At 39.3% G+C, this 14,837-nt stretch overlaps 1 protein-coding gene across 10 annotated transcripts in view; it reads left to right on the top strand.

The window, feature by feature from the left end:
- Positions 1 to 14,216, top strand: part of Atpalpha (sodium/potassium-transporting ATPase subunit alpha) — a 32,452-nt gene extending 18,236 nt beyond the window's left edge. Inside the window, exons 2-18 of one of the 10 annotated variants that reach the window (XM_089706346.1) lie at positions 651 to 758; positions 4,265 to 4,345; positions 4,683 to 4,814; positions 4,897 to 5,067; positions 5,183 to 5,404; positions 5,484 to 5,702; positions 5,778 to 5,958; positions 6,045 to 6,302; positions 6,379 to 6,728; positions 6,816 to 7,067; positions 7,236 to 7,447; positions 7,708 to 7,891; positions 8,066 to 8,281; positions 9,573 to 9,667; positions 12,322 to 12,496; positions 12,592 to 12,824; positions 12,987 to 14,216. In XM_089706346.1, coding sequence (XP_089562472.1) covers positions 750 to 758; positions 4,265 to 4,345; positions 4,683 to 4,814; positions 4,897 to 5,067; positions 5,183 to 5,404; positions 5,484 to 5,702; positions 5,778 to 5,958; positions 6,045 to 6,302; positions 6,379 to 6,728; positions 6,816 to 7,067; positions 7,236 to 7,447; positions 7,708 to 7,891; positions 8,066 to 8,281; positions 9,573 to 9,667; positions 12,322 to 12,496; positions 12,592 to 12,824; positions 12,987 to 13,107 — 3,111 coding nt within the window. In that variant the 5' untranslated portion in view covers positions 651 to 749 and the 3' untranslated portion in view covers positions 13,108 to 14,216. Of the gene's footprint in view, positions 1 to 452; positions 759 to 4,264; positions 4,346 to 4,682; positions 4,815 to 4,896; positions 5,068 to 5,182; positions 5,405 to 5,483; positions 5,703 to 5,777; positions 5,959 to 6,044; positions 6,303 to 6,378; positions 6,729 to 6,815; positions 7,068 to 7,235; positions 7,448 to 7,707; positions 7,892 to 8,065; positions 8,282 to 8,615; positions 8,711 to 9,572; positions 9,668 to 10,573; positions 10,669 to 12,321; positions 12,497 to 12,591; positions 12,825 to 12,986 lie in introns of those variants that run through there. The other 9 variants (XM_089706347.1, XM_089706345.1, XM_089706344.1 and 6 more) reach the window with 9 other exon arrangements.
- The last annotated feature ends 621 nt before the right edge of the window (positions 14,217 to 14,837 follow it).

Below are 14,837 nucleotides of genomic sequence, written 5' to 3'. Positions count from 1 at the left end.
TACCTAAATGATTATTAAACATTCAAGACAAAGAAAGAAATATGATTAAGTAGGTACGTAATACAATAGGAAAAATTCCGGATAGATTTAGATCTATGTAGTTATAAAATACATACTACATAATACGAAGATACGTAAGGGTAGGACATGTAGGGCACACAACGTAACTTGTAATAATTACTGTCGGTAATTGATAGCCATTTGATTGATGAAATGACATTCTAAATAGGGAGTTGGTGAGATTTGACAGTTTGATAAGGGGTGATAGGCAAAGGAAATGGATTCGAACGGTGGCGGTTGTCATCGGCCGGTTGTGGAAGGTTACGAGCGGGGTGGGCGGTGCGGCAACAGAGGGCGCCGCGCAGAGAGCTGCGCGCGTCGCTGGCAGTGGCGGCGCTGGCGTCGTGACGCAGTGTGACGTCAGTGCGCCGTCGGCTCAATAAGCACTGCTCCCATCGCCAGTCGCCGCCCGAAGCAGGCCGCCGAAAGCCGTGCCTTCGCCTTCCGTTTGCACTCCTCTCATACCGGGTTTTAGTTTCGTATCACGATGACATAGCCCCAGTGCCGTGCGACGAATCAACGTGAAAGCGCACACATTTTTAAGTTTTTCCGTTGGAACGAGGGAACCGTAAAGGTCTTCGTTTTTGCAGAACTAGGGACATCCTACTCCGCTCCATCGAAGTACACAGGCGTTACGAGGAGGCGGCTTGCTCTTTTTTAACCGCCTTTTCCAATAAAGACTAGCGAAAATGGGCGAGGTGAGTGCAACTATGCTTGCAGGAATGGTTTGCCTATAGTAGTTTAAATTCTTTTGTCTCTACACTTGCATACGAACGCATAGCATTAATAGCGAGTTTTAAGCTTTACATTTTGTCATATAATCTGCTACGTGAATATTCCTGCATTTACAAATCATCAGTTTCGTTTTATTCTAAAGCTCTTTAGCATTTTTATTCTAGTCTTAGCTTGAGCACGCATTCATACTAGGAGTTTGAATAAAGCAATTCAATTGTTTTAAAGGGCACATCATACCGAATCAGCCTCGTATATTCTAAATCTTTTGGTTTTGATAGCAATAAATTTATAATTGTTAGAGAAAATATTATATGGAGCAAAAGGTTGAAGACGGCGCCGGCCGGGTTGCGTAACGGCTCGTATTGATCTGTGCGGCAGGAGACACTTTGCTTTGTGGTTTTCTCATATGCCGCTTTACTAGTTATAATCATATAAATTACTACATTCGCAAATTTCTGGTAGAGAATAGTTGTAGTTATCATTGATCACATTTTGAAAAATCATTAATAATTTATGAGATCGGGATGAAATGGACAACACCCTTACTTTCAAGGAAGCGATTCTGAGATAATTTCAATTTCAATTCAAAACCTTTTTTGTCACAAAATAATTAGAAATTTCAAAAAGTTATTAGAGTAGCTTCAATGGGTTCTCTAGAACATACAATATTTCTGTCTAAAATCATCGTCTATTAGAATAAATTCTTCCAAGGTGTTCTGAAGGATGTGACTAAACAGGTAGTCGCGGGAGGCGACCGCGGTTAGAGCCCGAGAATTGTAAGTGTAAGAGCACCGAAGGTTTATTAGGAAATTGCCTTGTCATTATGTCATTTAAATCGCATAGAGTGCCGTCGCTCTATTGGAGTATTTCCTTTATCCTTTATGACGATAGCACGCACACATCAATTAGGTTGCTAGACCAAGTCCTTGGGCCTTTATTATCCGAAAAAATCATTATCTGATTCTTCTCTCTCCAACGGCTGGACTTACGTAACCGAAATGGTACAGGATAATTGAACTGTCTCTCATATTATATTGAAAATTTTACTGGACATTGAATAAACCGAAGTACGTAGGGAAACTTGGAAAGCGATGATATAGGAATCATTCAAATCAATAATAAAAATTACTTCCATCATATTTCTGATAATTAAGATTAGGAGGATATAGCATATACTTCTTACCTTTATTCCAAGGGTCTTCTTTTATTATAACACGCATGATTCGGTTTTTATAGAGAGAAGGGCGAAGTTGTAAGAGTTCTAAGTAAATCTGGGTCAATTGATCTATTGTTTGTCTTGAGCGCTACACTGTCTTAACTTTTTTATATTTTATCAATTAATATGCAATATTATGCTTACATGGGAATTCCTCTTCTTATTCATTATGTTATAAATAATAATTATAATAGACTTTCGTTAATTATTTGCATTGATTGATAAAAAAAAATTATTTGTTCTTGATGCTTTATCATTTTATATTGCATTTTAATTAGAGTTCAAGTACCTACGTCTAAATATCACTTTAGGTGACCTCCTATTATCAGTTACAGTTCAGTACACCCAAATTTTATATTTTACCTAACAAAAATATGTTTTTATTTTTATCTAATGAGTATTTTGCTGCAATTGTTTAGGTCTTGATTAAAAGGAAATGCATTTAAATTTAAAATATACTAAACACCACTTCCTCCCACTCTTTTGTTCTCTGGGCCAATTAAACTATAGATAAATGGAATAGATTCTCAGACAAAGTGTACCAACAAAAACACGTGAGCGCATTCTAATAGTGTTTTGGCACTGGAAGCATATCATCAGACGTCAAACGCAGCTGGTCGCGACGCGGCATTAGTTAAAAATAATTGTCTCATTCACATGTTTCGATAGCTACTACGATAGTAACCACAAAATTTCGGTGTAAAGCGGATCGTGACCATGACAGTGAATCTTACATCGATGACTCTTTGTTATTGTTTCAATTTTTTGCGAACTCGATCTGTAATTCGATATAAAATTAAATAAGTATCTAGTATAAGACCTAATTATCTTTATCATACTAAATTCGGTTCTATAGCCGTTTAATACTATTGTCCATTTATCGCATAGAAATCCAGACAAGGTCGTATTAAACAGGGTTCTTTTGTTAAGAGATGTCATTATTCCAAAGCTCTAAAATCTAAATGCATTCATCTCCAGTTTAAATTGCAAAGAAATCGGTTTTGTGCCGAGCAGAACCGGATTCGATTTTCCATCGAATATTCCGGTTTAACCTTTACAGAGATTATAGAATGCGGTCGCTAGGGTCCGGGGGTGGCAACCTTGTCTTTTAGCTATTTATGTTGAGGGTCGAAGCGGGGGTTGGACCTAATGCGCACGCGTGCTGGCCCAAGCTTATGTAACGGAGCTCACGCCTTCCTAAAACGTGCTCTGTTTCATTTATACCACATAAATATTAAATCATTTCGACTTTTAGATTTCCTGACATGAAATTTTGTTTTAATTAATTCTAGACTTGGCTCATAGCATTTTATTTTTTCATACAAGTTTCATACATATGTAGCGGTTAATTGTACGTCCGCTTTGACCGACAAAGTTACTTAACAATGAGTATTTAACGATGTTCAGCTACGAGCATGTGTTTATAACGCTTGTATTGTTTCACCTGAAATAGTCGCCGTCATGGATATTCATAGCATATTTTAATGAGGGCCGCTACGAAAACGTTTATCAATTATCGATGGTGATGGCTGACTTGTTTACGAGACGAGGACGCATTTAGAAACTGTACCACCAATGTAGATTCGTTACTTTTGCTTGGTGCAGCTAATGGGTTTGAAAACGTTTGCTTTGAAATAGTTCGGCTTATGTACCGAATGTATTATTGAATTCAATCTTAAATATGAGGTAAAATAAAGTGAATGCTAACTCGTGCATGAATGTAGGTGCGTGATGTGACCGTGGTTACAGAAGCGCTCAGGTTCGCACACGTAACTAGTTCATTTCAATTGAGCGCCATTGAGCCAGTGATCCCTAGCAGGACTACAGAGCACTCGCCAAGGTTACACTTGCGACCACTCCATTGTACCCACACTGGTGGCTAAAATACATGTACATAATATGAAATTGTTATTTTATTTATTTTTTTTTAAATTAGTCTTACAACCATGTTTGCTCGAATTAGCTACACGTTTGAAAATTTGTTTTGCTCAAATTCATTGTTTCTGTTTGTATGCAAAATCTAACTGGTATTTCTGAAATTTGTTACACGTGAATAATAATTTATGTTAAATAATTAATTAAAGTGAGCTATGGCCGGTTATTTTTTGTCACTTGATAACGCATGATTCTATTTTGTATTATTTCATTTGTCTAGAATCATACGATGTCATGTCACTATCATATCACTTAGTACCATTGCATGGCCCTAGGGCCGCCTAGTAGATTGTGTCTAGCCCCTAGTTATGTTTACAGCATGGCCGTACCGACTCGTACCGTGTCGCCACCATCGGCCCCATTAAGGATGATAATAGAACAGCTGATGGACATTACAAGGTTTTTAATTTGCATTACCATGTCATTTCAACGCATCTAAATAACGATCGGCGCGCGCTCCAACTGCATGCAAGCAATCGTCGATCTTTATTTTATAAGCATGTTATTCATCATACCATTGGCGAATGTTATCATTGCATATATTCGGATATAATGAAAAACTCATGTGCAAATTGTTTGCGATAATGGTACCCCACGTCCCTGTATGATATGTGGAATGATAACATTTTGTTTGCTTATTTGTTTTTTATTTAATAAAAATAATCTGCTTAATTTATTTGATATTGATATAGAATTGTCATAAAATTTACATTGTTTTTTATTGTACCCCCCATAGACACGGCGAAAACCCCCTGCGAAGAAACGGAAACCTGGAGACTTAGATGATCTTAAACAAGAATTGGACATCGACTTCCACAAAGTAACGCCCGAAGAGCTCTACCAAAGATTTCAGACGCACCCAGAAAATGTAAGTGGTGTGAAGTATTGAAACTGTATTGGTTGAATTAAATGTGATTTATACTTAATTTATTATTTTCGTTGTCTTTTAGGGCCTTAGTCATGCAAAAGCGAAAGAAAACCTTGAACGAGATGGTCCAAATGCACTCACACCCCCAAAACAGACGCCCGAGTGGGTGAAGTTTTGTAAAAATCTATTTGGTGGCTTCGCGTTATTACTGTGGATTGGTGCTATTCTATGCTTTATTGCCTACGGAATCCAGGTCAGTATACAGTAATAAACAGATTCATGATAAAATCTTAAGATCATAAACTTAATGGATTTTTTCTTTTGGTTCAAATTTCATTTGTAATTTTACCTCTTTTTAATTGTTAAAGGCGAGTACGGTAGAAGAACCTTCAGACGACAACTTGTATCTCGGAATCGTATTGGCGGCTGTCGTTATCGTCACGGGTATCTTCTCATACTATCAGGAAAGCAAGTCATCAAAGATCATGGAATCCTTTAAAAACATGGTGCCTCAGTTTGCGACCGTCATCCGTGAAGGAGAGAAGTTAACGCTGCGTGCTGAAGATCTTGTACTTGGTGACATTGTTGAGGTAAATTTAAAGCTTGGAAGTACCTACGATATAAATGTGTGAAATGATTTATCACATACTAAAAATAATATTTTTATAGGTCAAATTCGGCGACCGGATCCCAGCTGATATTCGTATCATCGAATCACGCGGCTTCAAAGTTGACAACTCGAGTTTAACTGGTGAATCGGAGCCCCAATCCCGCGGACCTGAATTTACGAACGAAAATCCTTTGGAAACCAAGAACTTGGCCTTCTTCTCTACTAACGCTGTTGAAGGAACTGCTAAGGGAGTTGTCATTTGCTGTGGTGATAATACCGTATGTATATCTATCACTTGTATGTTATCATAAATGTTTATGTCAAAATATATCTAAGTCTTTATAATATTATAGGTCATGGGTCGTATCGCTGGATTGGCGTCTGGTTTGGACACCGGAGAGACACCTATCGCAAAGGAAATCCATCACTTCATCCACTTGATTACTGGTGTTGCCGTATTCCTCGGTGTTACGTTCTTCCTCATTGCATTTATCCTCGGTTACCATTGGCTCGACGCTGTCATCTTCCTTATTGGTAAGGCAAATTGTGACATTCAAAGACCAACGTATATAGCTGTTAAAATCAAAGGCATTTGTAATTTTAACTTTCTTCTCTTCCAGGTATCATCGTAGCTAACGTACCTGAAGGTCTGCTCGCCACTGTAACTGTATGTCTGACTCTCACTGCCAAACGTATGGCTTCCAAGAACTGCCTTGTAAAGAACTTGGAGGCTGTCGAGACCCTAGGATCTACGTCCACTATTTGCTCTGACAAGACTGGCACCTTAACCCAGAACAGAATGACCGTCGCTCACATGTGGTTTGACAACCAGATTATTGAAGCTGACACCACCGAAGATCAGTCTGGAGTTCAGTATGGTATGTAAAATTTGTACATACGCTTAAAACAGTTTGCAACTATAAATATTAAAAAAAATTACTTTTTTTCCCACAGACCGCACTAGCCCCGGTTTCAAGGCGCTCGCTAAAATCGCAACTCTGTGCAACCGTGCCGAATTCAAAGGTGGTCAGGATGGCGTGCCAATCTTGAAGAAGGAAGTCGCCGGTGATGCCTCAGAAGCTGCTCTGCTCAAATGTATGGAACTCGCGCTCGGAGATGTGTTGTCTATCAGGAAAAGGAACAAGAAAGTGTGCGAAATCCCCTTCAACTCTACCAACAAATATCAAGTGTCTATTCATGAGAGCGATGACCCCAGCGACCCTCGCCACTTGCTTGTAATGAAGGGAGCTCCCGAAAGAATCTTGGAACGTTGCAGCACTATTTTCATTGGTGGCAAGGAAAAGGTACAGTGACTTCATATCAATTGTTATTAATAAAGATTGATAACTTTTAATATGTATATTTGTATAATCTGTTTTTTTTTTGTTCAGGTTTTGGATGAAGAAATGAAGGAAGCGTTCAACAATGCGTACTTGGAACTCGGTGGTCTCGGCGAGCGTGTGCTCGGTTTCTGCGACTTGCAACTGCCGTCCGACAAATACCCAATTGGCTTCAAGTTCAACACCGATGACGTCAACTTCCCTATTGACAACCTTCGCTTTGTCGGCCTCATGAGTATGATTGACCCTCCCCGTGCTGCCGTGCCCGACGCTGTCGCTAAATGCCGGTCTGCTGGTATCAAGGTGAGATATAATAATTGGCATAACTACAGTTACTCGACAATTCATAGCAATTTATTATTTTCAAACTTTTTTTAATATTTCAGCTACCATCACAATTACTAATACATTTTCAATAACGTAAATAGCATTGAAAAATTAACTATTTTCAAATAATTATATTTTCAACAGGTTATCATGGTAACTGGTGACCACCCCATCACTGCCAAGGCTATCGCCAAGTCCGTGGGCATCATCTCTGAAGGCAACGAAACGGTAGAGGACATTGCTGCCCGCCTCAACATTCCGGTATCTGAAGTCAACCCGAGGGAGGCTAAAGCTGCTGTGGTCCATGGAACTGAACTTAGGGATCTTAACTCCGACCAACTGGATGAAATTCTTAAGTAGGTTCATGAAATGTGTACCATGATTTATATATCCTGAAATATTACAAGTACTAAAATTCCTTTAAAACACTTGTTCAACCAAGAGCCAAGAACAATTAGTCTTCTAACGAACTTTGAAAGTACATAATGTTCATCATCGTAAAAGTTCGCATATTATGAACGCCTTATTATTGTTTGTACTAAATATACATTATTTCAACTAGTGTATTATGTACATCTCATTATTTTTTGTACTAATAACATTTTGTTCCAATCAGATATCACACGGAGATCGTGTTCGCCCGCACATCGCCCCAACAGAAGCTGATCATCGTGGAGGGTTGCCAGCGTCTCGGCGCCATTGTAGCTGTGACCGGTGATGGTGTCAACGACTCGCCAGCTCTGAAGAAGGCTGATATCGGTGTTGCCATGGGTATCGCTGGATCTGATGTGTCCAAACAGGCAAGTGGAGACTTTAGAAATTATTTACTGCACTAGTACGAAAAATGGCAAATTTCAAAATATTTTTGTCTTACTTTCTGAAATCGGCTCAATAATAATTTACAACACTTGTATGAAAAATGGCAAATTTCAAAATATTACTTGTATAATTTCGTCATTTTTAATAATCACCAGGCTGCCGACATGATCTTGCTGGATGATAACTTCGCGTCCATCGTCACCGGTGTGGAGGAAGGTCGTCTGATCTTCGACAATCTCAAGAAGTCCATCGCGTACACTCTGACCTCGAACATTCCAGAAATCTCTCCCTTCCTTGCCTTTATCCTCTGCGACATTCCCCTACCCCTCGGTACTGTTACCATCCTTTGCATCGATCTCGGAACTGACATGGTAAGTTCGACTCTATGCCCTTACATATTGAATCTATTTTCCAATGTGTGCAAAGCACAAAGCCGTATCTTTAACCACAATAACGTTTTCGCCCTATAAGCAAATACAGTAACAATGTGTAAGCAACAAAGATATGGCACTTGTGCTTTACGTAATTGCAGAATTTTAATACAATCAGAATATTGACTTATAGCAAATATGCTGAAAAATTGAAAAACATGTTCTGCCATTACGTAATTCTTATGTTTTAATCGACAAATTGATAATGAATGAATAGAATGAGGAGAGATTGGATATTTTACCTAAATAGAGTATAACATGTGACTGATATTAGGTACCAGCTATTGCGCTCGCGTACGAGGAAGCCGAAGCCGATATAATGAAAAGACCACCTAGGAATCCATTTTGCGACAAACTTGTCAATGAGAGGTCTCTTTAAAATATATTACAGTGTGTTGCCCAATAACATTTAACAACTTTTTCAGCTAATAACGTCGGTGTTGTCTCGATATCGTCCGTGCGTGTATTTTTCTAATTAAAGTCTATGTAACTGTAACAATAAAATTTACTGTCTCAATTAAAATTGGCCGTTACAGTTAGATAGACTCCTGTATAAAGAAATGTAATGAATAGTTTTTAATAAGTTTTGAGTGTAAATTCCTAACTAATAAATGCATCCCGCTCCATAAAGAAAGATGGAATATCAATTTGGGGGAATACTACATGTCCAAAATGTTGTGTTATTACAATCGTGTTGACTGACCGGTGTAATTAACAAAATAGTCAATAATATAATGGGAAAGTAAGTTTCAATGTACCCGAATAGTATTAGAGCGAAAGGATCAAAACACACACAGAATTTACAACAGTCATTACCATCATATTCACCATCATCCAGCCACGTCATCGATTTCTGAGATAGGGCTCAACCATCATCGTCATTCATGGTTCATTTAATTTTATGTTCCACCTTTCGGTCAAGATGCAGACGTCATTGTTTTTGTATAATATGTTTTGTTATATTTTGTTATGTATTAGTCTTAAGTTAGTCGAGCGTTGCGAGCACACGTCGCCGGCGCCCGTGCGGGGTTGTGCGTCGCCGTGCGGGGCGGAGCGGGGCCGTGCGGCGCCGTGCGGGGCCGTGCGGGGCCGTGCGGCGCCGTGCGGGGCCGTGCTGTGCGGCGTGTGCCCGCACGCTCGCTGAATGTTGGGTGTTGTGCCACGTGACATGTTGCACCACGCTTGTCGTCCGCGTGCGATGCGTTCGCTCTCATAGCTAGTGTTTGTGTAGGTGCCCGCCATTTCCCTGGCTTACGAGGAGGCTGAATCTGACATTATGAAGCGACAGCCGCGTAATCCTTTCACTGATAAGCTCGTTAACGAGAGGTAAAACATCGCGAGCGAACAACGCTCGCTCAAAATATTATTCTTTCCGCTATTTGCTTGCTATACCACGTGTTAGTCTTCAATATTAAGGTTTGGTTGTTGCCTGCAGTCTGTGGACGGTGTCCCGTAGGTACACGAATAGTATGTGGATATTGAAGGCGACAGACGCACCGCTCCTGTTTTCTGCCTTGCGTTGTCTTTTATATTTTCATGTACTTACTAACCTCCCCCTCTTTTTCTAAGTAGCTTGTGTGTTTATGGAATAACGTGTTTCGTGTGACGTGTAACGTGTATAAAACACATTATTCCATTATTCATGTGGTTTGATATTTTACTAACTTTGATGTGGTATATGTGTTTGTAGAAGGTAAGTTTTCGATGTTTTCCTTCTGTGTTTGCCACCTGACTATCGTGCATGTATTTTACAAACATTTATTACTTCAATCATTTTTATTGATATTTCTATTTTTATCTATTTTTTTCCTCATACCCTCCATGCACACCGAAACACGAAGTATCGCTATCATTCGATATATTTGTATACATATCACCGCATTACTTAATCATGGGTAGGCTTTTATTCCGATTCAAAGTATTTTATTAGAACACACTTAAACATTTTACGACTTATTAGGGCTCACACCTATTTAGTGTAGTATCCTCCTCTTACGGCGTAAACGAGCTAACTTACTGTTTTGATATCTACACGCTATATTTCTATTTATGATATTTATACTAGACAATTGTACAATTTATAGCTATATCGTATTTAGTATATATGAAGATATTGATTAGATATTGGAGCGGCATTGGTTGGACAAGGTATATACTGTAATGTAGGTAATAGAGCGCGTCTATATGTCGCGTGTATTGTTGGATTGTGCTGATTGCTTGGTGTTTACTAAGGTACCTGCTATATCATTGGCGTACGAGGCGCCCGAGTCCGATATCATGAAGCGGCAGCCGCGAGACCCTTACCGCGACAACCTCGTCAACAGAAGGTTGGCCAGCACCGCCACCCTAGCGTGGCCCGTGGCGACGCTTTTAGTTATCATTATGGGTGTTGACGCAATGACTAGCCCACTAGAAACGTATACGACGTGCAATTTTCTATCCGATCCACTTCGGTACTCGCAAATTCTAACATAAACAACACGTAATTGTTTACATTTTCTATTTCCATGCAGACGTGGAGAAGTAAATAATTATGTGGATTTTGCAACACTCCGTGTGAACGATCAAAATTCAAACGCACCTAAAAATCGATGCATTCCATTATCATTTTCAAGATGAATAGCAAAATTGCACTATGTATGTCGAAATTGGTACCAGAAAAAATAAATAAATTTTTACTAGTGTGGCTATTCTTGGTTGAACAGTTCCATTAAAAGAGGATGTGGAAGAGTGATTACGGAGGGCCCTCACAACACGGCAATAAAAATTGACCATACGCCCATAGACTAAATAGATAATACTACATATATAGACGTCAGACTATCCTTCCTTTCAATACGAACATACTTTTATCTATTTTTACATACCTTTTTAGTATTTCAATAAAACAAATTTTAAGAATGTTTCAAATAAAATAGATCTTTTAGAAATTTAGCCTAGTTCAACTTTAGACTCCTTTTTCTCTACAATTTTCACTCTTCCATATTTCAATATTAGAAAGGGCATAGAGCAAGTGATATGTCAAAAAAAAAAATAATGCACGTTAGATGACATTTAGATCTATAGAGGATATACGTCTAGGCGTATATTAGAAAACTTAATATGTGTGTGTGTTAATAGAGTAGATACAATAGAATTAGAAATATTATTGATAAAATTTTATTTTAAAAGAATGGCGTAGGAAACATGGAGTGTAACCTTTTTAAATTATTATTTATTTAAATATATTACTTAATATATATGATAGGATATATTATGTATATATTTATTCCTATATAGAGCACAAGGCTTTGCAATCACTGGGCTAAGCGCATAGGCATACACCATACACCAGACTTTGCTTACGTCTTACAGCTTCTTACAGATCTCTGCTTACGCTTCTGTCCCTTTTACTAACATAAATTAAGTGTTAGTGCATGTGTGGAGTAACGGTGTAAGTATAAGAATTGTGACAAATATTTGTGTCTCATAAAAATTACACTACAAATTAACTAAGTCAATTGGATCACAGTGGTATTCATTATATAGTAGTGCGATTTTTATCTTGCAGCCCCAATAAAAATTATAGTAAAATTGAACAAATTGATTTGAATTCCCTTTTTTTAAGGAATTTTTCCCCTGCAACTATTAATGTGTCATTTAAAAAGATATTCTCCAGTATGACAACATAGATTGCAATAGCATTAGCCATGCCCACAATATGAAATGATGTGCTTATAAAACTCAGATGACTTGCAATAGATAAATAATGCATGTATTACCAAATAATTTGTGTGAAAACAAACAATCTTAAAGTTTTCACTTGAATTGCATAGATTCACTTGAGTCCAGGAAAGTAATGTATCCAGCATCTAAATAAACCAAGGTTACATATTTATTAACTTCTTGTCACTCAAATCCTGGACTTAATTTAATTTGCACGTGCTTATACAAAATGGATGTTATGGCAAGGTTTAAAATGTTTTTTTAAACACCACTAGGTTGATTTCCATGGCGTACGGCCAAATCGGAATGATCCAAGCGGCGGCTGGATTCTTCGTATACTTTGTGATCATGGCTGAGAACGGATTCCTGCCCTTGAAACTGTTCGGTATCAGGAAGCACTGGGATTCCAAAGCCATCAATGACTTGACTGATTCCTATGGACAAGAATGGGTACGTATCCATATTTTTATGTGTCAATTTCTTCTTAGTTTTGTACTTTGAAAATTTGAGGAATTGTACGTATTTATATTTCTTTATACTTCCAGACCTACCGTGACCGCAAAGCCCTCGAGTTCACCTGCCACACCGCTTTCTTCGTGTCGATTGTAGTCGTGCAGTGGGCCGATCTGATCATTTGCAAGACTCGCCGCAACTCCATCGTGCACCAGGGCATGCGCAACTGGGCTCTCAACTTTGGTCTCGTATTCGAAACCGCCCTCGCCGCTTTCCTGTCATACACCCCCGGTATGGACAAGGGTCTCAGGATGTACCCACTCAAGTGAGTATTGAAAATGATCTTTGTTGTTAAATTTTTTCAAAAGATGCCAAAGTAGATTAGATGAGTTAGTAAATGAAATGAATATTACTTTTTTATTAAAGTAAGTGTATATTTTTTTAGTACTGTAAGTGAACAAGTTATTAACATGCAACGTGTGTTCAGGTTCGTGTGGTGGTTGCCCGCCATCCCGTTCATGCTGTCGATCTTCATCTACGACGAGATCCGGCGCTTCTACCTGCGCCGCAATCCCGGCGGCTGGCTGGAACAAGAGACTTACTACTAAACACCGACCACGTCCACACCGCGTCGTGCTACTGTTAGTTATCGCGTTACCTTCATTTGTGTTCTACCAGACTGACAGGCGGTGCCGTTCCGGTATATGTGTTGTCGCTGTCGTGTTCGCTTCTCACCGCTTGTTGCCGCGTGTGCGCCGCCAAGCGTCCGCCGAGCGTCGCGACCTCACTCCGTTTCCAACTATTTATGTATATATGCACGGTGTACGGTGGTGAAATTGTAACACGTTCCGTTTAAGTCTGAACTGGCTCGGTTCAAGTCGGTATTAAGTTGAATCTCATGTGTGTCACGTGCGACGGCCGCGTGGGCGACGCGGGGAATGTTCCAGAGCTCCACTGCGTTGTGGTCGCCGTGTGTTCTGTAGCGTTGCTCCGCGGCGCTCGCGGCGGGCGGAGGGCGAGTGCGTCTCACACCGAAACGCGTACCGCATATCACCGCACTAGTTCACTGTCACTGAAGTAACATGTACTAATAGAATTGTTTTTCACCTGTACAATAAGTAACGATCGTCGTCGGCGACGAGCGGAACGAGACGCCCGCCGCGCTCCGGGCTCGGCGGCCAACGAAAGCATTTGTTGTAAAATTACAATTAAGCCATTATATTATTATTTTTAAGTGAAATTAGATTAAGTTGAATTTTTCGTGTGAATAAAGTTTAGTTGACGATTCGATCGGATGCGTGGTGTGTGAGAGGTCGATGTGGAGTGCCTGAGTTTTAGTGTACTACCGCTTACTGTTAGGTAGGTAGTTGAAATTTTGAAGCCATATTTTCAATCGTAAAAGTAGTTAAAATAAAGACGCATACACGACGCGATCGCTTGCGGCGCGGGCTCGCCCGACGCCGCCCGACACGACGCTTTTCTTTTCTAAACTAATCGGATCATTAGAGAATTTCATCATGTTTATAAAATAGGCTGCTCATGATAATTATGTAAGATTTTATTTCTTAAATTAATTAAAAGATAATAACAAAATGTAGAGATGCGTAATTAGAGATTTTTAAAATTATACAGTTATGATAGAGTCATCTTGTTTTAGTCGGCACTCGGCTGTTCTATGTGCGAGTAGGGTAGGGAGTAGCGGGGAGTGGCGAGGGGAGCGAGGAGGTGGGAGTGGGGAGCGGGGAGACGGGTGGGGAGCGGGGAGACGCGCGGGGAGCGGGGAGACGGGCGACGACGGCGAGCGTCCGCCGGAGGTAGAAGGACCGAGTGGACGATTTATTTCAATTTTCGTAACGAATACATATAACATATAATAATGGTTACAGAAGTAATATATAACATTATAGTAACTAATAAATCTAAATTATATGAAATGTTTATAGATTTAAATGATGTTTGTTTCCTTAGAGTGATCTTCTGTGCTCGTTCGATTGGAACGATGTACGTTTCACAGACAATAGTCGTTAAACATTATTGATATTATTGTAATGATCGGATCTTTGTAAGCTGTTTGTTTATCGTACGTACACTGTAGAACTAACATTGTTTTGCGTTCGACAGTTCTTTACACCGTTTCTTTTTATAGTATTACTCTGTTGGCTAGGTGCGCTGTAAAAATGTAAGTGTTAATAAAAAAAACATTTTAAAATATTATTGCGATGTTTCATTGATATCTGCTTATAAATAATTAAATTATTTTAATGCTAAACCTTGGTATGATTTGGAAAGCGTAGGTGACACACCCGTCCTATTTTCCTTTTACCCTACATGTAAATAT

The sequence above is a fragment of the Colias philodice genome, chromosome 18 (assembly GCF_061535455.1).
Source record: "Colias philodice isolate Cphi_HAF_F1 chromosome 18, ilColPhil1 Martin Lab GWU primary, whole genome shotgun sequence".
Lineage (NCBI taxonomy): Eukaryota > Metazoa > Arthropoda > Insecta > Lepidoptera > Pieridae > Colias > Colias philodice.
The sequence above is the reverse complement of the archived record's forward strand: the minus strand, read 5'-3'. Positions and strand labels throughout refer to the sequence as shown.